Source organism: Chelonoidis abingdonii, chromosome 3 (assembly GCF_003597395.2).
Source record: "Chelonoidis abingdonii isolate Lonesome George chromosome 3, CheloAbing_2.0, whole genome shotgun sequence".
In the NCBI taxonomy this organism is placed as follows: Eukaryota; Metazoa; Chordata; order Testudines; family Testudinidae; genus Chelonoidis; species Chelonoidis abingdonii.
Genome location: NC_133771.1, coordinates 215,080,809 through 215,103,031, shown reverse-complemented (window position 1 = coordinate 215,103,031; position 22,223 = coordinate 215,080,809). Strand labels below are relative to the sequence as shown.

General features: G+C 53.4%; 2 protein-coding genes across 3 annotated transcripts in view; both read left to right on the top strand.

The window, feature by feature from the left end:
- The window catches only part of SRF (serum response factor), a 36,040-nt gene extending 24,693 nt beyond the window's left edge, over positions 1-11,347 (top strand). For both annotated transcript variants that reach the window (XM_075064517.1, XM_032780726.2), the window contains 3 exons: positions 6,351-6,542; positions 7,428-7,504; positions 8,016-11,347. In XM_075064517.1, the coding sequence (XP_074920618.1) occupies positions 6,351-6,542; positions 7,428-7,504; positions 8,016-8,111 (365 nt within the window). In that variant the 3' untranslated portion in view covers positions 8,112-11,347. The remainder of the gene's footprint in view (positions 1-6,350; positions 6,543-7,427; positions 7,505-8,015) is intronic.
- A 3,954-nt stretch (positions 11,348-15,301) lies between these two features.
- LOC116831086 (cullin-9-like) overlaps positions 15,302-22,223 on the top strand; it is a 52,063-nt gene continuing 45,141 nt past the window's right edge. The window contains 2 exon segments of the mRNA XM_075064586.1: positions 15,302-15,460; positions 18,926-19,532. Of these exon segments, the coding sequence (XP_074920687.1) occupies positions 15,452-15,460; positions 18,926-19,532 (616 nt within the window). The 5' untranslated portion in view covers positions 15,302-15,451.

Genomic DNA, 22,223 nt, shown 5'->3' with positions numbered 1-22,223 from the left:
CCCCTGGGTATACACACCCCCGCCACACAACGGAGGCATTTCAGGATGCAACCTCCTCCACGGTTTTACTAGCAAAACCGACAAGATGGTTCCCAGAGGAGGAAAAGGTGTGGCGGGAAGAAGCCACGCCCATCCTCTGGCCAGATGATGGCCTACCAGATTGAGAACTGGATGTGCCCCCACTGTACCTTCTCGTCCTGGCTATCCCCTTTCTGCTGTGCATGGTCCTTTATCACTTCGGACCACTCAGTACTTCGCACTGTAGAGAGGGGATACGCCATCCAGTTCTGTGCCCTCCCTCGCTTCCACCCCTCTTTCTGGTCCCTCTTCAGGGACCCCTCTCACAAGCAGTTCCTTACACAGGAGGTGCACTCGCTCCTCTTGCTGTGGGCAGTGGAAGAAGTTCCTCAGGAACAAAAGGGCGAGGGCTTCTACTCCTGATATTTCCTAATACCAAAAGCCAAGGGTGGGCTCAAGCCCATCCTGGACCTGCGAGAACGCAACAAGTTTATGAAGAAACTCAAATTCTGCATGGTCTCTTCGGCCTCCATCGTCCCTTCTCTGGGTCCAGGAGACTGGTACGCCGCACTCGACTTGAAGGACGCTTACTGTCACACAGCGATAACTCCATCCCACAGAAGATATCTCAGGTTCGTGGTGAACACCACCCACTGCCAGTTCACAGTCCTCCCATTCAGCCTGTCAGTGGCGCCTCGCATGTTCACCAAGTGCCTGGCGGTCATGGCCACGTTCCTGCGCAGGCAGCAGGTACGGTGTTCCCGTTTCTCCATGACTGGCTGATCCTGGGCTCAGATAGAGGCAAGTTGCCTTCATAGGAGCATCTTTTGAGGATGCTGGGACTGCTACTGAACGAGGGGAAATCAAAGCTGTTGCCAGTTCAGAGGATAGGGTTTGTAGGGGCGGTACTGGATATGACACATGCCGGGGCATTCCTTCCCGAAGCGAGATTTCTAGCCCTGGGTTACATTATCACCTAGCCTCTGTTTGTCAGAGGATGGAGATGGATGGCAGGGGAGAGATCACTTGATCATTGCCTGTTAGGTTCACTCCCTCTGGGACACCTGTCATTGGCCACTGTCGGTAGACAGGATACTGGGCTGGATGGACCTTTGGTCTGACCTAGTATGCCCATTCTTATGTTGTTGTTCGAGATCTCGGACAATTCCCCACCACCACAGCACGGAACTGCATGTACCTATGTAGTACAGCATGCCAGGCTCAGACTGTAGCTTCTTCAGTCCTGGCTAGCATCAGTATATCAGCAAGTCTGGACAGGATTGTAACGCTGCCTCGCCCAGTACTCAACTCCCTGCTGTGGTGGCTCAACCCATAGGTGGTAGGTGCAGGGTTCCCATTACCAGTCTGCAGCCATCCCTCTGTCTAGTGATGGACATGTCAGACTTGGGCTGGGGGGCACGTTTGGGAGACCTCAGTACACAAGGGCTCTGGTCTCAGGCGGAGCTCGCTCTGCACATCAATGTCAGGGAGCTGGGAGCGGTACGCTTGGCATGCCAGATTTTCCGAGCCCACCTGGCAGGGAGCTGCGTATCAGTCCTGACAGACAACATCATGGCAACGTTTTATATCAACAAATGGAGGGGGTGGGTGCATGCTCCTCTCCTCTGTGCTAGAAGCCCTCATGCTGTGGGATTTGTATATCGAATGTTCTATACAGCTGCAAGCGTCGTCCCTTCCTGGAGTACGGAACGAGCTGGTGGACCATCTCAGCAGGCCACGAGTGGTCCCTTTGCCCAGATGCAGTGAACTCGATCCCCCATCAGTGGGGCCTTCCCCAGATAGACCTGTTCACCACACAACGTAACAGGAAGTGTCAGCAGTTCTGCCCCTTCCTGAGTCACAGCCCAGGCTCCATCGCAGACGTGTTCGGCCTCCCGTGGGAGGAGGAACAGTCTCCTGTGCGCATTCCCACCCGTCCCTCTCATTTACAAGGTGCTTCTCAAGATTTTGCAGGAACCCATCTCTGGTGATATTGATAGCACCAGCCTGGCCCTGCCAGCACTGGTTCACATCACTCCTGAAAACATCCGTGGAAGCCTCAGTCACCCTGCCGCTCTTCCCGGATCTAGTCACGCAAGATCGCGGCCGCCTCCAACATCCGAATCTCAAGTCACTCCACCTCACAGAGTGGAAGTTCCATGGCTGAACCCAGTGGAGCTGTCCTGCTCTGATCAAGTCAGACAAGTTTTCCATGGCAGCAGGAAACCCTTGACGAGAACTACCTACCTTGCCAAATGGAAGAGATTTTCAATCTGGTTGGTGCAGCACCTTCCATCCCCAACGCTCACCTTGGTGCCGCTTATACTGGACTATCTTCTCTATCTCGAGCAGCAGGGACTGTGCATGACATCAATAAGAGTTCACCTGGCCGCCATCTCCGCCTTCCATCCAGGCGCAGAGGGCTGCTCAATCTTTGCCAATCTGTTGGTCAGCCCTTTCCTTAAAGGGCTTAACAGATTATACCCACATATCTGACAGCCTGTCCTAACTTGGTTCCTCAAGCTGGTCCTATCCAGACTTATGGGGTTACCATTTGAGCCCTTGGTGCTGTGCTCCATGCTCTCTCTCTCTCATACAAGGTGGTGTTCCTAGTAGCGATAACCTAAGCCAGGAGGTGTCTGAGCTCAGGGCCCTAACATGAGAGTCCTCCTACACTATGTTCCATCAGGGCAAAGTCCAGCTCAGGCCTCCCCTGGCTTTTGTCCCAAAGGTTGTCTCCCAGTTTCACATCAACCAGAACATCTTCCTCCTGTATTCTACCCTAAGCTGGACTGTAGTGGCAGGGAGCAAAGGCTTCACTCACTGCCTATCCCTAGGTCACTAGCCTTCTACATCGAGAGAACAAAATCATTCTGAAAGTCCGTCCAGTTATTTGTGGAGGTGGTGGACAGAACGAAAGGTCTGCCTGTGTCATCACAACATAGCTCGTTGTGGATCATATCCTGCATTCGGGAGTGCTACAGCCTGGCAGGGGAGCCCACTCTTCCAATCACTGTGCAACCACCAGGGCTCAGTCTCCTCAGCAGCATTCCTGGCTCAGGTTCACACCCAGGAAAGCTGCAGAGCAGTGATGTGGTCCTCCATACACGCTACGCAGTTACCCAGCAGGCCAGAGATGATGCGGCCTTCAGACAACCAGTGCTCCAGTCAGTGTACAACTCCGACCCCACCTTCTGAACTTAGGTTTGGGAGTCACCTGATTGTAATTGACATGAACAAGCACTTGAAGAAAAAGCAGTTACTCATCTTCTCGTAACTGTTTTTCAAGATGTGGTGTTCACGTCCATTCCAGTACCCACCCTCCTACCCCTCTATTGGCGTAGCCGGCAAGAAGAAACTGAAGGGGTGGCAGGTCGGCAGGGCCAGGAAGGCGCGACTCCAGGGAGTGCCCAGACCCACCTGACGGATGCTGCTAGGGGAAAAGTCTTCCAGCTGTTGTGTACGTGGTATGCACAAACTTGAATGGAATGGACATGAACAACACATCTCAAAGAACCCAACAGTTACCAGAAGGCAAGTAACCATTTTTACCCCAGTCGGAGAAGAGGGCTGGACTGGTTGAAAAACTGATCTGACTTAGATGGAAGTGAAGGCAGCTGTTAAAAAAAAAATTATATTTGTGATAGGTTTGGTCAGAGAGATCCCCTTGGGACTGTCATCTGATGTGCTAAAATTACCTCTGACCCCACTCTCCCTGCCAGCTTGGGACTCCAGAAACCTGCCTTGTTGAGCCTGACATGCCAGCCTGCTGCAACACAGACCCAGGGTCTGACCCATGCCCCAAAGCTGCAGACTTAACTGAAAACATCTCAGCAAGTCACCTGTCTCCAGCACCCAGACACCCAGCTCCCAATGGGATCCAAACCCCAGATAAATCCACTTTACTCTGTATAAAGTTTATACGAGTAAATTTGTAAATTGTCTGCCCTCTGTATCACTGATAGAGAGTTATGCACCGTTGTTTGCTCCCCCAGCTATTAATCACTGACTCTGGGTTTATTAATAAACAAAAGTGATTGTATTAAGTATAAAAAGCAGGATTTAAGTGGTTTCAAGTAATAACAGACAGAACAAAGTAAGTTACCAAGCAAAATAAAGCAAAAACAGGCAAGTGTAAGCCTAATACGCTAAGAAGCTGATTACAGGTGATATCTCACCCTCAGAAATGTTCTAATAAGCTTCTTTCACAGGCTAGACTCCTTCCTAGTCTGGGCCCTGTCCTTGTTAGTTCCTGCAGACATTTCGGGTGGGAAGCAGGAGTTTTCTCATGACTGGCAGCCACTTTTGTCCTGCTCCACCCCCTTTTATAGCTTTGGCACAAGGCGGGGATCTTTTGACTGTGTTTGTCCCCATCCCCACCTCATCAATGGAAAAGTACCAGGTTTAAGATGGATTCAATTATCATGTAACATGGTCACACATAAGACCCCCAGTCTCCATTCTTCCTGGGTTGGCCCACAGGTAAATAAACCGTTTACAACCAATTGTCACTGGCAATGGGAGCCATCAAGATTCTAAACCACCATCAATGGTCCACATTTTGCATAATTACAATAGGACCACAGAGTTGTACTTCATATTTCTAACTTTAGATACAAGAATGATCCATGCATATAAGTAGGAGGACCGTATTCAGTAAGTTATAACCTTTGTAATGGTACCTTACAAGAAACCTTTTTGCATAAAACATACTCCAGTTGTATCATATTTACACTCATGAGCGTATTTCCGTAAAATATGTGGAGTGCAATGTCACCAAATCATTTTATTCATATGAAAAAGAAATGGAAGAAAGGGGAAGTTGATAGAAATGTATATACATCAGAAATTAAGAATTGTAGAAAATTGGTAAGGGAAGCAAAGGGACACAGAGAAATCTGTAGCAGATATAAGGATAATAAGAAGGAGTTTTTAAAATATATTAGGAACAAAAGGAATCCTGACAATGGTATTGGTCCGTTAAATGATGGAAATGATACAATTATCAAAAAATAACACAGAAAAGCCAGAAGTTCTCAATAAATATTTATGTTCAGTATTTGGGCAATAAACAGATGATAGAGTCTCATCATAAAGGGATAACACACTTTCCATTTCACTAGTATCTCTGGAGATATTAAATAGAAACTACAAAAGTCAAAACATTTTGAAATCAGCAGGTCCCGATAACTTGCATTCAAGAATTTTAAAAGAGCTGGTGGAGAAGCTTGCTGGACAATTAATTTTAATTTCCAATAAGTCTTGGAGCCCTGGGAAATTTCCAGAAGACTGGAAGAAAGCTACCATTGTGCCAGTTTTTAAAAAGGTGAATGGGATGACCCAGATAATAGGGCTACCAGCCTGACATCAATCCCAAGCAAGATAATGGAGTAGGGTGACCAGATGTCCTGATTTTATAGGGACAGTCCTGATTTTTGGGTCTTTTTCTTTTATAGGCTTCTATTACCCCACCCCCCCACCCCAATTTTTCACATTTGCTGACTGGTCACCCTATAATGGAGCCTCTGATATGGGACTTTTTTAATCAAGAACTAAAGGAGGGCAATGTAATTAATGCAGATCAGCATGGGTTATGGAAAGTAGATCCTGTCTGTCTAACCAGATAACTTTTTTTTTTTTTTTTTTTTTTTTTGAGATTTCAAGTTTGTTTGCTAAAGGTAGCCATGTTGTCATCATATATGTAGACTTGGTATCACTTGGCATTTTGATTTAAAAAAAACTAGAATGATATAAAATGAACATGGCCCATGTGACATGGATTAAAAACTGGCTAACTGATAGGTCACAAAAATAACTGTAAACGGGGACTCAGCAAGCGGGTCTCTTTCCAGTGCGTCCCCTAGGGATTGGTTCTTGGCCCTAGGCTATTTAACATTTATTCTATGACCTGGAGGAAAACAAAATCATCCCTGATAGTCTGCAGATAACGCAAAACTTGGGGGAGAGGTAAATAACGAAGAGGAAGGTCACTGACTCAGTGATCTGGATTGCTTGGTAAGCTGGGTGCAAGCACACTGTGTTTTAATATGGCTAATCGTAAACGCGTATCTCCGGGATTGAAGAATGCAGGCCATGCTTACAGGATAGGGGCCTCTATCCTGGGAAGCTGTGACTCTGGAAAGGATGTGGGGGTCGTGGTGGGTAATCAGCTGAACATGAGTTCCCTGGGTGACAGTCTGCCCGGAGGGGCACGATGGGTGCAGTGTGGGGGAGGGGCCCTGTGGGGACAGTGCAGGGGGGGCTGCAGGTCATGCTGTCCCTGGGGCGCCCCTCCCGTGCTTCTGACTAGCGCTTATTCTGTTTCCTGCCAGTGACGCTGCCAGCGACGATCATGACTTCGTCTGTGCCAACCACAGTGGGAGGTCACATGATGTACCCCAGCCCTCACGCCGTGATGTATGCGCCCACCTCAGGCCTGGCGGACGGGGGTTTGACCGTCCTCAATGCCTTCTCCCAGGCGTCCTCGGCAATGCAGGTCTCCCACGGACAGGTCCAGGATCAGGGTAAGAAGGCTGCTTCCCGTGCTGCGCTCAGCTGCCCTTGTGCATGTCCCGTCCCCCAGTGCATCCAGCCCCCTCCCCCATGGCCGGCCCCCACCCCCATCCGTCTCCGGATGATTCTGTCTGCCTGCTGGTAGCAGGAGGGTCGCCCTCTTACCCAGCAGAGGGGGCTGGATGTGCCAAGAGCCCTCTGTGACCCCAGGGCCATTCAGAAGGGTGGGAGAGAGCAGCCATTTTGAAAGAGAACAGCTGTTGAGTGGGGCTGGGTGAAGATTTTTTACCTCCGCCTCTGCTGCAGGAGGAGCGTTCAGGCAAGCAGAGCGCCAGCAAAAACTGACCCTCAGCCCTAAGAGACATTGTCAAAACTGACCCATTGCCCCAGACCTGCTCGCCAGGGACGGGAGGTGTGGGTGGGAATGTGGGGGCAGGAGCAGGATTTGGGGAGTACATGGGGGGCAGGGAGACTTGGGGGATGCGCACAATGGGATAGGAGGGGCATTTTGGGGGTGTGGGTGGGGACAGAAGGAAGGGGGATTTGGGGAGCGCATTTTGGAGTGGGAAGGGAATTTGGGGAGGGTGCGCAGGTGACATGGAACAGGAAGGGATGGAGGATTTGGGGGTGTACATGGGAGGAGGTGAGAAACAGGAGGGGAAGAGAGTTTGGAGGTGCACAGGCGACTTGGGATGGACACTGACTCCTTTGTGATGCCTTGGCAATGGTGAGCCAGCCTGCGCATTGTGGCTGCTTGGTCTGGTGCGGAGCGGGGTGACGCAGCCAGTGTGCATGGCCGAACAGCCTCCCAAAGGCTTGATGGCTGGTGTTCTCTGGGGCCTGGCCTGCCACGGCATCCTGGGGCGGAGGATCTAAGTGCTGACTCTGTGTGGCAGGTGCTGTCCCCCAGGTGTTCCTGACGGCCCCATCGGGCACTGTTCAGATTCCGGTCTCAGCCGTCCAGCTTCACCAGGTAGGCACAGAGCAGTTCGGTGGGTACCTCGCCCACGCCTCCCACCCATCTCTCCCTCACACCAGCCCTGCGGATGTGTGTCCCTCCCTCTGCTCGCAGGGATCCCCAGTGGTCGCTGGTAACAGAGGATGTCCCAGCTGGAGGGAGGGCATGAGAGAAGGCACTGGGCCCATGGGACTGCCCTGAATGCAGTCGGCCTCTGCTCCGCAGCACCCCCAGCCCATAGGGGAGATGGCAGCAGCAACGTAGGATCTGGTCCACAGATGAAACAGGACCCGAGCCTGGCTGCTTGGCAGCACGGGTGGGGGAGCTGCGCCTTCTCCCTGCTGTTAACAGCGCACCCTTGGGCCAGGTTCTCCTCCCAGCCCTGAAGCATTGCTCTGTGGATGGGGAGGCCTGGCATTGGCCCCCCGAGCAATGGGTGGAGCTGGCAGGCTGGCTATCCGGGTAGGCCTGTACCGCAGGGCCCTGGCTGCACCCTGGGGTGGCCCCATGATGCTTCTCTTTCCAGATGGCTGTCATTGGCCAGCAGTCCAGCAGCAGCAGCAACTTGACCGAGCTGCAGGTGGTGAACTTGGACACGTCCCATGGCGCCAAGAGTGACTGAGAGGCCCTGTGGTGCCCCGGCCCAGGAACTGCGGCAGCTGCTGCCAGCCGGGTGCCATCTCTGGCCTTGCCAGCGCCGGGATCGGCGGCGATTTCCTCTCGTACGGACTGCGTCACTTATTTATTGTTGCCTTTTCACGTTTCCTTCACACACACACACGCACGCACGCACACACGGGGCGCGGGATGGAGCTGAGCCGGGGCTGAGCTGCGCTGGGACGCTGCGTTTCCTGTGCTTTTCTCACTCCAGCCAAAGAAACTCAGCCCTCGAGGGCAGGGCTCCCCCGCCGTGTCAGTAAACAGCCTGGTGTCCGCCCCGGCTCCTTGCCATCGGACTGGGCGTCTCCAGCTGCTGTTGGCCAGGAGTATTTGCACCGAGCAGGGCACGGGCTCAGCGACTCGACGGGAGCAGCCCCCACCGAAGAAGTCTCTTCCCAGGTCCAGGTCTCATTCCCCTCTGCCCATGTGCCAGGGAGGGGTGGGGCAGGTCCAGGCAGTGTGCCTTCAGCATAGCCCAGCAGCAGGCGCCCTCCTGCAGACAGCAAGCTGCTCCAGGGGGCTCCCAGGCTGAGTCTGCTCCCCTGCCAGGAGGGACGCTGGGGCATCAGCATCCTCCCGGGCTGCTCTCCTGCTGGCAGGGTGGGCTGGACAGGACCTGGTCCTGCCCAGGTGGCAGCACAGGTGCCAGGCCCGGTGGCTCGGCCTGCATGGCAGAAAGCAGCCCCCCAGCAGCGGTAGTGCAGCACCGTGGGCAAGATGCTCCCTCGTCTGTAGCCCTGGCATTGCTGGGACGCAGGAAAGCGAGCTCCTGGCACAGTCCCTACAGCCCCACTGGCCCATGCAATGCCCCCTTGGCCTGGCGGGTGTCCCTGAAGGGCTGTGATGCTGTCCCAGCACTGTCCATGAGGAGCAGGACCGGAGGGGCGCTGCATGGGAGCCGAGCTGGAAGTAAAGTGTGGTTTGCATTTCCCATGTTAAATGTCTCTTGTTCTGCCTGGCCAAGGCAGTTGCTTTTGTACCCCCTGGACACTAGCGAGCTGCCTGGGAGCAAGGTAACCTGGTTGTGGGACCCTGACCTTCTCAGAGAGCCCTACAGCCCATGGACATAAATCATCTCCGTGGGATGCTCCAGGGGCCACCATGTGCTCTCGTTCGGGTGCCAGGGCTGGGAAGACCCAGGTATGTGGGGGCAGGATTGCTCTCTGTGCATCGCAGTGCTGCCTCGCTCCTGCCGGGGGCGCTGTCTGCAACCGGGCACAGTTCCTGCCATGGTTAGTGCTTTCCAAAGCACCATTTCAATGCGAGATGGAGGAACCAACTGAAACGTTCAAGGGCCCCGGAGCTGCCGCACAGCCTGGCCCAGGAGGCGAAAGGGGGCGGTGCGGATTCCTTCAGGCATCTGGGAGGGCAGGTGGGGCACCCCAGAGGGAGGCGTTTTGGTCGTGTGGACGCAGCAGGAGGGGGGATGGCTCCGCTCGGAAGGAGCGTCCTGTCCTGGGGATAGGAGAACGTAGGTTGCAGTGAGCGGCTCTGTGGGGAGAGAGGAGGCTGCTGACTCCTTAGGGAACGAAGCAGCTACTGTAACTTTTTTAAATTAAAGATGAGAAGCCTTGAAAAAAAAAAAGACTTTATTTTTCTAAGTGTTAAACTCAGTATTTATGTAATTCTCAAAGGAATTCAAGTCCGGCTCCTGTACAGTTTTCATGGGGTTTGTACCACGGTGGGGGGCGGGGGGTAGGGACAGGAAGGGGCCTTGCTTTTGAATTTGTATTGTAACCTTGGACATGGTTCCTCCAGCATTAGCGTTTAAGCTGCCCTCCCCGACGTGCCCACAGGTGCTAGGAATTGAACTGGGGCCAGCTCTGCTGGTTCTGAGGGTGCCTGCGTCCCTTGGACCAGTCTGGGTGGCCTGCGTGGCGACCTACAGTCCAGCCACTGGCCCCCAGAGGGCAGGGAGGGGCTGCCGGGCTGGCTCCTGCTGGGATGGGTGCAGGGAGGGTGGGGCAGGAAGTCCGTCCTCTGCTCCCTCTTGCTATGTGGTGAGAATGGGGGAGAGGCTGGCACAAGGTGCCTGACCCCAGGCAGGCCCCTTGAGGGCTCAACTGGGATACGCGTTGCCGCACGGCTGCAATTGGAACAGCGCCCTCAGAGCTGAGATGGGGACAGGGCCTAATGGGGTGTCTGCCCCGGCGCCCCACTCCCTAAAGCTGTTGTCAGTCTGGGAAACAAGTGCCTCCAGCAGTGGGTTTTGAGACGGCTTGGGGAGAAGTTTCCAATGTCCCTGCAAAGCCTTAATTCTCCCTGAGCTGGGCAGGAGGCCAGCGCCCGGCCCGGGCGAGATGCCGGAGTTTCAGGCTGCTGGCTCTCCTGTCCCCCCAGGGCCGGTCTCTGCCTCTCACACCCCTTCCAGTAACACATGCAGACATGCCCCCCCCCCCCCCCCGCTGCTTGTGCTGTTTGCTGGTGAGCTGGGCAGGTCCCCTTGGGAGTGTGGAGGTGCTAGGATCAGTCATTCCTCTTCTCCGCACTGGGGCACTCTCCGGAGTGTCCTCCAAGCCAGGCTCTCCACTCCCCCCTGGCTGCGCAGCTCCTGGCTCCCAGCAGCAGCTGACCCGTTGCGGGGCTGCATACAGCCGGGGGCGGGAGGGGTTAGAGCCCAGCCATGGCTCAGGCTGATATGCCCAGGTCTCTCTGTGGAACAGAGCCACTTTTCTGGGCAGCAATTTCCCCCTCGTGTTGCTAACTAGGAGTCAGCCCAGGGCAGGGAGGGGATCTGGAGCTGTTGTCTGGCCTTTTCCCCCCTGCTTTTCTTGGGCTGACGGTGCAAAACTGACCCCCTGGCCAGAGCTGGAATGAGTTGACTAAAGCCCCCGTGCAGCTCCCCCTACCCTCCAAAGGAAATGCAGGTTAAACGCTAATGTTGTATTTTATTTAAAGTGCGGACTTGTCAGAACACTTGTATATCAGGGATGAAATGGCATTTATTGTGTGGTGACCTTTTTAGTTCCTTTTATTGATTGTTTTGGGGTTTGTGTGTGTGAGCGTGTGCTTGGTTGTGTGTGTGTGTGTGCGCGTGCGTCCGTGTGTGTGGTGGTTGTGGGTTTTTTTTTTTGTTGTTTTAAAGTTTCCAGGGCTGTGTTTTCTGGAAGGATGTGGAAGTAATCACAGTACTATGTACAGAGCTTTCTTTTGTATTAAAAAAATACTCTTTCAATAAATGTATCATTTGTGCACAGATCGGATGGTCGTGAGTCTGCTTCTAGGAACCAGGTGCTTAAAGGAGAACAATTTCAGAGGGGCTGAGACATGCATGGTATATGTCATGCCTAATTGTAAGTGATTTCACACGAGCAGAAATGGCTTGGTTATAAGTTAAAGAAACAAACTGGGTGCCCAGGCCAGATGGCAAAGGCTGTTTTGCTAACACAGCCAATCAGCCACCCGCAAATTCAACGCCAGCCTCTCCCACAGGCTCTGCTGGACCTGACCTGACAAGTGAACACTTGAGAAAAAGGAGGTTTAGGGCTGATTGCCAATGATTTGAAGATCTGCTCTATGTCCCTTGGGAGCATGTCTTGGGTAGGGGTTGTGTGTGGAATTTTTAATAATTAACAAAGCAAGGAAGTTCCAAGACCCACAACCTCCTTGAAATGGAGTGAAGGCTGGGAGTATTAATAACTTAAGACTTAAAAAAACAAAACACCTTACCGGGGGCTTGTAATTCTTACTAACCCAAGTGCCATGCACCCAGGAAAATCAGAGATCAGGCTGCAGTTGAAAGAAATCCAACCTTGTAATGCTCTGGGAAAGCACCATGAAGGAACCCAAACAACCTTGACTCTGCCCCCAAGTCAGGCCCTTCCATAACTGTGCCATTATGACTAAGCTTTTTAGTGATGGAGGTGACAGCTTAGAACAGGGGTCGGCAGCCTTTCAGAAGTGCTGTGCCGAGTCTTCATTTATTCACTCTCATTTAAGGTTTCACGTGCCAGTCATACATTTTAATGTTTTTAGAAGGTATCTTTATAGGTTTATAATATATAACTAAACTATTGTTGTATGTAAAATAAATAAGGTTTTTAAAATGTTTAAGAAGCTTCAATGCAGAGCCCCCAGGACCAGTGGTCAGGACCCAGGCAGCGTGAGTGCCACTGAAAATCAGCTCACGTACTGCCTTCGGCACACGTGCCATAGGTTGCCTACCCCTGGCTTAGACTAAACTGATTTTTAGGGAGACATTAGGTTTTTTTCCTGCCATGAGGTAACTACAGGGCAGAGTTGTAAATTTGGCATTTCCTGACTGTTGAGTGCTGGCCTTTTCTCTACATTCTCTGAACAGAGGAGTTTTTTGTATATAATTTCCAAGGGTTTTTTAAAAGAAACTCTAATGCCTTCACCCCACCAAGATCCTGATTAAACCCAAACCCTTCAGTATGGCTGCACAGACCCTGCCTCCGTGAGTTGAAAGATTAGTTGTAGGTGCCGGCAGGTGTAGGCTCTTGTTCTCTGTGGCCCAGCCACAGCCTGTGTCGTACACTGAAACAGGAGTAGCCTTGTTTTAAAGACAGCATAGCTGAATCGGGAACCACACTGGCTCTCAGAAAGAAGCTGCCACAGCTAAGTGGTTGTCTTCCATATTAAACACCCGGGTTCTGTTCCCAGCGTGGCCAGGATACGAGCCACAGATGTCACGTACCAGAGGGGTAGCCATGTTAGTCCGGATCTGTAAAAAAGCGATAGACTCCCACGAAAACTCATGCTCCAATACATCTTGTTAGTCTATAAGGTGCCACAGGAGTCTGTCGTTTGTGAGCCACAGATGTGACCCCAGGTTTACGCTAGGCCAAGATCACTTAGTAGGAAAGTTCATGAATCAATAACAATCAATGCAGTCAGAAGACAGCTGTGAAATCATAGTCCCCCATCTGCTGCACCTTCCCTGAACCCCACAGGCAGCTAAGCGGCTGAGGAGCCATTTATCCGTGTCCTGGCTGGAAGAGCCGAGTGGGGTGATGCTTGTGCAGTACTCATTGAATGTTCAGGGGTTTTGACAGCAAGCTGCAGTCAGCAAATTGCAGATGAGAAATGACAATTTCCAGCTGCTCCTAATTGCCAGATCTGAACAGATTTACATGGGGCCAGCAAAAGGCATTTCCCTGACTCCAGTGTGTCCCTCTTGCTGAACTATGGAGTCCTGCTGCATATAATGGAGGAAGTAGAGGTCTCAAAAAACAGTCAGTAGAATTGTAAGGGAAAAGCGTAAGGTAACGAATATAGCCGTCGCTACCACGGCACCCTGCCGCTCTCTGGGTGGAGAACTGAAATGAATCCCTGAGCACAGCTTGTGGTACAGTCACTGCACACTTTCTCAGCATGCTAACAGTCACAGTGCTAACAATTGCTACTTCCATGTAAAGACTGTGGCTCAGAGCTCCTCTGTGGAAGTTGTTTATATTATGTACATGCGCTAGTTTTAGGTCTGTTTCTAATGTGGGGTGTAGGATTATTTTGTTCATTAGGGAAAGGTTGCTATTTGGCTGTGCTTGCACACTACGGTGAGGAATGCAAGGCGTCTCACTGGGTAGCTAGATGGGATCGATGCTATTTAGAGCCCTGAGGAACCCCTACAAGACACGCAAGGACTGGTCACAGAGGGACGATGAAAACCAGGAAAGAGGGTATGAAAATCAAGGGGTAAAAAGAATCAGAGCAATCAAGGGTAGTGCAGAAGTCCATGAGGAGGATGACAAAGTGCAAGCTCTGAGATTTGGACATGTCTCTGGAGATTTCAGGGAGAGCAGTTCCGGTGGGGACCGCATTGGCTGGCTCCAAGTGTAAACAGAGAGGAGGAAGGCAATGGCCAGTCCTCTGCGAGGTCAGAGAGTGGAGGGAGACAGTGGGGTAGGTGGAGAGACGAGCAAGGTTAAGGGGGAAATGGGACAGAGCTGGACAGGCGAGGGCCCAGGTAGAGGATAGGAAGTGGAGACTAGGCCATTAACCTGTGTCAGATCTCGTCAATAGCCTCTCTGAAGAGCAAGGTCTCCCAAGTGCCCATGGAACAGCCTGAAGCTTCAGAAACTGTTGTCCAACAACTTTCCACCTGTCCCCTATTTACTGTTGTGTTACACTGCCTTGAATCAGGGACCCCGGGGAGCTCAGCTCAGCTCAGCCAGGCCTGGGAGAGCGAGACCTGTATACTTCAGTGTTTGCAGGATGGGGGATGACTTACAGAGATAAGGATTTTTTCATACATTTTCAATTACAAAAGGGGGTCGAGGGGGGGGGGAATCACATGATACTGAAAGATCAAATTGAGTATTACAGGACTGTACAAGCATTTTAGGTAGAGGATTCTTTGGAAGGGCTGAAGCTAGTATACCCTAAAGGCTCAGAAACTAACAGAGCAAATTAAAAAACGCAATTTTTGTAATGTATTGACTTTTGGGTGAATAACTAATGATTTTGAATGCTTGTCCTTGTCAGTCTATCTTGGGGTTGCGTATCTGTATTTAGTAAACATGACAGTACAACTTTGTGCCCTTAAGGTCAGTTTTTTTTAAAGGTATTAATTTAGGCATCTAGTGGGATTTCAAAACACCTCGTTACATTCAATCTTTTAACTCATGTGAGCCCACAGAATAAACTTTTTCTTTTTTCATAACAAAGAGCAACCATTGACCATTACAAGCTAAGTTGCGCTATTGCAATACAAGCAGGAAATGTTACAGTAGGGGTGACAGCGGAAGACATGTATGCAGCGTGGGTGCGTGGGGGTCCCAGGTCTCAATGTGGCTCTTGAAATTCCCAGCAACTATTAATATTTTCAATGATTACAGACTATTGAACTATACATGAAACAGCACAATGCCATCCAGCTGCACAATGTTAAAATGGGTCAATGACAAAGTGCTAAAAATAACAGATTAAAAGTAAACAAGGTAAAGGTGTGAAATGCAGTTGCCAAAACCAGACAGGCCAATTCAGAACCGCAGCTAGGTCTGTGCGACTTGCTATGTGGTGGTGTGCACGCCTCCCGCTGTGCAGAGCACTGATAAGGGATTCTTTGCAGGCAGTGCTGTTGTAGACAGGGTGGTCCCGCGCTATTAGAAAGGGGTGGCGCAGGAGGGACTCTATTTTATTAGACCAACTTCTGCTGGGGAGAGAGACAAGCTTTCCAGCTGACCCAGATTCTCTGAAATGCTACAAAGGCAGGGGGAGGAGGGGAGCTGCTACACCCCTTGGCTTGAAGTGGTTTCCATCACATCCAGGGTTTACAGTTTGGTTCAATGGCTCTCAGCACCCCCTGTACAAATTGTTCCAGCTCCCCTGCTACAAAAATGAATGACAATGGTAAGGGGGTGGGGGTTGTGTGGGAAATGCTGGGGGGGGGGGCCTGCAACAGGGAGGACTGGGGGCTGCGCTGGATAATGCTGGCGAGCTGCACAGGGAGACAGGGGCTGCTGTGGGAATGCCTGGGGGCGCGCGTGGGGAAGAATGGGGGGCTGCGCCAGATAATGCTCGCGGGCTGCGGGCGCGGAGGCACTGGGGGGGAGGAGGCGAGAGGCTGCACCGAAAATGACTACGGCTGTGCGGGAAATGCCTGGGGGGGCTGCGCGGGGACCGACTTGAGGGGAGAGCATCCGGGGCTGTGCGGGGAGCGACAGGCGGGCTGCATCACCGCAAAATGCTTCGGGCGGGGCATGCGCGGGGAGAACATGGGGGGACAGGGGGCTGCACCGAATCGCTCAGGGGACTGCGCAGTGGGAGGATTCTCGGCGGGTGCGTCCGGGGGGGCCACGACGGGGGCGGCTGCACCGGAAAGTAGGTCGGGGCTGGGCGGGGAGGACTGGGGGCCGTGGGGGGACGAGAAACCGACGGGGGGCCTGCACCGGAAATGGTCGGGCTTGGCTTTGCGGGGAGACTGGGGGGGGCCGTGGGGGACGACGGGGGCTGCGGGGAAATGCTCCGGGGCTCGCGCGGGGACGGCCTGGGGAGGGCCGTGGGGGCACCGATCGGGGGGGCTCACCCGGAAAATGTGTCGGGGGCGTGCGACTGAGGAGGACTCGGGGGCAAACCCGGTAGGGGAGGAGGCGATCGGGGGCATGGACTGTACCCGGGCAATGCGGCGGCCCGTGTGCTTGCGGGGGGAGGAGCTGGTGGCACGAAGCTCCTGTGTGGGAGGAGGAGGGGGGCTGAACCCGCGGGAGAATGCTCGGGGGCGCGCGGGAGGAAGTGGGGGGGACGATGGGGGAGAAAAGCCACGAGGAGCGGGCTGCGCCGGAGCGACTGGGGTTCGGCGCACCTGTTCCTCGTGCGGGGCTGGCACGCAGCACCCGCCCCCAGGGCAGACCGGGACCAAGCCAGCTGCCCCTCCCCCCCTCCACTGACACGCAGACGGGCCCCGGCTACGCAACGCGGCCGCATCATCTCTCCGCTGCGCTCATGGCTGAGGCCGGCGTCGCACCTCGCCTACCGCCGACACTCGGAAGCCGAGAGGCCTCGCGCCGCGCGAATCCGCAGCGCCGCCCAGTACCGGAACGACGGACAATTGGCGGCCGAGTTGCGAGGGGAAGCGCGGGCCGCTGCGACTGGAGAAGGTGCCTGGCCCTCCGGCGCCCGTGCAGCGTCGGCGGGGGTGGCCCCGCGGGCTGCCCGGGGCGGCGGCGTCAGGGAGGGAGCCCGACAGCCCCCCCGCCATGCGCCGGGCCGGACGCCCGGGGCGGGGTCAGCCGCCCAGGCCCAGCCAAGGAATCTCCTGACAGCCGCGGGACGCTGCAGGGCCGGGAGGCCCGGAGGGTGTCTCCCGAGGGCCGTGGCGCGGGGCGCGCTGCGCTAGCGTGCAGGTTGGGAAGCGAGGAAGGAAGCCGAGGTCCCGCGGGGGGCGGATTGGCGGCGGGCGCGCGGGGTCGGAGAGTCCAGCGGCCCCGCAGGGGGCAGCGGCGGGGGGGTTGCTGTCCCGCAGCTGCGGAGTCCGCGCCGGGTCTCGGAGCCGCGATCTGAGCGTTCGTTGCAGTCGAAGCCCGTGTGAACGGCGTGTAACCGGTGCAGTGGTTTGAGGCCGGAGGCAGCATTCATCGCACTGTGACACTACTCTGAAACCCCAGGGTATTGACTATTTCGCTGCTGAGAACTTTGGTAAAACCCCTCAGCTATTGAACCGACCACACAATCCTAAAATGCCTCTGGAGGTGCCTAAAACCCCAGCTGTTTCCTACCCAGCTGCCCAAACCTCCAGCTTCACCTGGCAACTTTTGTGATCCATTGCCAGCACAAAACTCGGTGGCACATTATGAACACTGAAAATGTGAGGACAGTGAAGTGAGTGCAATGTAAGATCAGAGTAAATGACAGGGCAGCTGTTGCATGTTATTTCTTTCCCTGTTTCGTTTCAGTTTCTATTCTATATTAGCTGTTTGGGGCTAGCACCTTCTTTTTTTCTGCATTTATACAGTATGTGGCACAAAGGGATCTTGGCCCAGGGCTGGCGCTCATGGCTGTTACCACAGTATGTGTATAGAATACATATTGTCATCCACTGTTTAATTCAGAGGAAGCACCCACAGAATCCCAGCTCTGCTGTGCTTTGGAATCCAGGGACCGTGCTACAGGATTTAGATCTGGATGTGCCCTCCCTCTGCATCTCAGTATAGCCCTCCTTTCCATGCAGAGACCTCCCTCTAATTGTAGGAAGGATGATCCATTCCTTGTGTGATGTCTGCTTGTAGACAGTGACTCAGAGAACTGATCCAGATCCAGCTTAAGTTGCACAATGTTTCTACTTGTTACCAGCTCCCTTGGCCATGTGGGTAAATGATTCAGGCAGCATCTATTTATTCCTCCCCACTATCTGCCACATGGACTCAATTAGTCTCTCTTGCTGTGTAAATGGTTGTCAAGTATCGGAGAGGTAGCTGTGTTAGTCTGGATCTGTAAAAGCAGCAAAGAGTCCTGTGGCACCTTACAGATTAACAGATGTACTGGAGCATGAGCTTTCGTGAGTGAATGTGACATGCATCCGACAAAGTGGTATTCACCCACAAAAGCTCGTGTAAATGAATGTAACCCAGCATCATGAATAGTACAGAGATTGGTCTAGTCTGCAGGATCGTTGAGAACAGTGCTACGCACAGCATGTGTCATTAGGACCTTTGTTCACATTGATAAGTTTCCTGCTGACAGGCTGATTATTGGCCCCCAGCCATAAATAAGGCTGCAAGCCAGAGAGGAGCTTGAAATGCAGAAATGGCAACAGAAAAGCAAATTTAGTTTCTTGGTTCGCATGTTCCAAGGTATCATGTCCATGGTACTTGCCTCCATGTGAGATGATAGTTCCTTAGTCTGGCTCTGGTGAACCTTCCCATTCAGTACCAGGAAAACTCAGACAGTTTGCATGTAGTTTAGGGAATGACTGGGTCAGTGTGAATTGATATATTCATTGAGATTTATTTACTGTATGTGTATTGAACCTAGGAGATTCTGTTAATGACTTTTCCCCTTGGGGAATGATGGCGGATATTGAGCTATTTGCTGTACAAACACAGTGGGTGGCTGTCTCTGCCCTAAAGAACTTACAGTCCAAGCACACAAGACAGATCAAGTGTGGGAGGGAGAACAGAGGTGGTGACTTGCTTAAGGTGACACAACAGGTCGGTGGCAGGGCTGGGGGCAGAACATGCAGAGCTCTCCATCTCTAGTCCCCTCTCCTACCAGCTGGGTCCCAGAGGTTCTTCCCTGGAGAGCTCTCTCCCTGGAGAGCTCTCGACCGGGGTTCCTAGGTGGATCATAACTTGCTCCTGCCTCTTTCTCTCTGCGCAGACATTCCCCGTCATGGTGGGCGAGAGGAGGAATGGAAACCTGCTCGTACATCTGGGGCCCAAGCTGCAGGCCCACCCCGAGGAGCTGATCCGGCAGCGCCGGGGCCACGATGGCCACACCGAGTACCTGATTCGCTGGAGCATCCTCAGCTTGGAGGAGGGCCCAGGGAGCAGCACCAATGCCTGTTCGGCGGAGAACAAAGCGGAGAACATTCTGATGTGGATGTCGGCAGAGGAGGTTTATGCCAACTGCCCGACGCTGCTGGGCAAGAGGAAGCCCGAGGGGCAGCGGGTGAAGGAGGAGAAGGCGCCCAGCACGTTCCCTCCGGATGTCACTCTGGATGAGGCCTCGCTGCTGGAGATGAAGGCTGATGTCAGGAACCTAGTGCAACGGGCTAGCCGGCAGATGGCCGGGCCCATGGGCCCAGAGTCCTGCATCCTCAACACCATCCACGTGCTGAGCGCCTATGCCAGCATTGGCTCGCTGACGGGCGTCTTCAAGGAGACCGGGGCCCTGGACCTGCTGATGAAGATGCTGTGTAATGAAGAGAAGCAAATCCGCCGCAGTGCTGGCAAGATGCTGAGGGCCCTGGCTTCACACGACGCAGGTGAGATCTCCTGGCCAGGAGCCTCAGAGAAAGGCTGGGCCAGGCCCATCTGCTGAGCATGGTGTACTGGGGGGATCCTGGAGCTCTCTGGGAAGGGGAACAGATTGGAGCTGGGTTCCCTCAGGCAGCAGGATCTTCTCGGGGACCCAGTTCTCTTCTGGCTGGCTGGGGAGGAGTTGAGGCTGGGTACTGTTTCTAGTATGTGGGCTCAGTACTCTGAGAATCTGACTGGGTGGTGAGGGCCTGACTCTCACATCTCAAGGTTGCCCAGCAGAGTGTAGAACTCAGAGGCCTGAATGTGTTTCAAGGTGCCTCCTAGGGAGGGAGAAATCCCGTAATTGATCTCCAGACGCTTCCAAGGCCAGCAAACAGCAGAATTTCCTGGGAGGAATGAGGCAAGGTGAGAGCAGAGTGAGATGCTGAGGACAAGACACGGGGACTGCACTGCTGTGGGAGACCTGGGTTTAGTTCCAGTCTTTTGTCTGCTGTGGGTACTGAAGAGCCAGGCCCAGGCCCATCTACGGTGCTGCCCCAGGCAGTCTGGAGCAGCATTCTGGACTCTGAAGCCTATGTCGCTGTGTTACCTGGTACTCCTTGGAGAATCCCAGTGGAGTTTGGGAGCTTACACAAAATCTTCATTTCCTGCTTGCCGTTGTGTCCTATTTTATAAGATAAAACTTGATGCTAAAAACATTTTCGAGCCTCTTGTTAGCGCGTGGCTCAGGAATGTGGATTTTCTGTGTGCTCCTTGGAAGAGCCTGGTGGTTTCCCTGTCTGCCCCTCTTCTTTGGAAGGATTTTTTGGCTCATTCTGCCTCCCATTCCCCAAGGACACTTCTTGCTGGCAGTGACTAAGGCCAGGTCTACACTACAGACCTATGTCCACCCCCTGAGCGACTTTCTACCAACCTAACTCCCGTGTAGACAGCGTTATGTCAGTGGGGCAGCTACCGCCTCTCAGGGAGGTGGATTGCACTGACTGGAGCGCTCTCTCCTGTCGGTGTAAGAGAGTCTTCACTTAAACCTACACGGGTGCAGCAGGATTGGTGCAGCCATGCTGATGCAGCGTTTTAAATGCAGACCTGTCCTCGGTAACCAGGCAGCAAAGCTTCCTTCATGCCCAGCCCCAGCTATGTCTGCAGAGCTCTGGTGTTCCTAACAAAACACCAAACAGCAGGGGAGTTCCCACCCTACCGAGTTCCTAGCCTCTCTTTCCCATCTTTCTTTCCGTTCTTTCCATAGACTTTAATTTTTGTGGCACATTTGGTCTGTCTCTGGGCGTGAGAACAGCTAATAAACTGGTCCCATCAAAGATACTATCTCACCCATCTCCACCCCCTCGAGAACTCAGCCCTGGCAAGTGGACCCGTTCTTGTAGCCACAGCCAGCCTGTCGCTGTCTTTGTCTCTTTCCTTTTCCTCTGTGACCCCTTCAGGCAAGTGGGGTTGACAGCTAGCTCTGGTGGGAGGGCAGTGTCTGGTCCTGTGCAGTTTGATCTGGCCAGGGTACAGTAATAGTGCTGAACAGGCAGGTGGAGAGAGACTCAGCCCCTGTCACGCAGGGCTGGGGGGTGATAAGAGCCTAAGAAGCTGCACAGCAGTAAAACAAGCCTCTTCCCCTAGTTCTGAGCGATCCTCCCAAGAGGGGAGGGCAGCCTGGTTCTGAGCGATCCTCCCAAGAGGGGAGGGCAGCCTGGTTCTGAGCAGGAGACCCAGGAGAGGCTATTGCCATGTGAGGGCTTTGAGCCGAATGCTCTGGAATTAGACTGAGCAGGGGGAACCTCCTAAGCCACAAGACAAGTGTTTCCCCACAACGCATAGGCAGGAGTTTAAATAGACCAGCTCTGATGGGTTACCCGAGACAAGCTGCAGTACATCCAGGTCCCAGAACTAGACAGTCTCTTTCCAGAGGGTCAGGGATCAGAGTCTCCAAGCAAACATTTTGGAGCACTGGCCTCATCCATACAAACTTAGCCTGGTGGAGTATGATCGTGGATAAGCCGAAGTGAAATCCACTGTAAAGTTTTCCTAATGGCTCATTGGTGGCTGCAGTGAAATTCTCAGTGAGGTCTGTGGCTCCTAATGCTGTAATCTGGTGCCAGCTGTGGCTCTGTGAATGGGAAAGGGGCTCCTACATCAGGTCGGCTGTGACCTCTCAAATCTCAGGGCAGTAGCTCTCCGAGGGCACCTGCAGAGAAGGAGAAATGCCTGCTGCTAGCACCCAAGCCCCCCAAAAAGAGAGCGGGCTCCTTTCCCAGATGGAGTCATTTCTCCTGCCCTGGGACTAGTAGTAGGTGGTGTTGGCACAGGACGGGCAGGGTACCCATTGACGTGGTATCTGGACACCAGTGTATAGGCACAGAAGAGAGGTAGGTGCCTGGCACGGTAACGTGGCAGAGGAGGATACTGCTTGCACACTGTGCCTAATGCTTCCTCCAGCACCCACTGATCCTGTGCATAATGCCAAGTTATAGCCCTTGCAGAGAGCAGTTCAGGCCTGGGGACCAGGCTCAGATTTTCTTGCTGCCTTCCTGCCTGGCAAAGGGACACTGTACTAGCGGGTGTTTCAAGGGGATGCTTCAGAACTAGCCAAGGTTTCCCACTTTTGCTTCATCCCAGTCCCCGCCTTCCAGGGGTCCCTGAAGGCAAATGAACATAGTGGGGAGCAATCTTCCACCTACTCCGTATCGGTG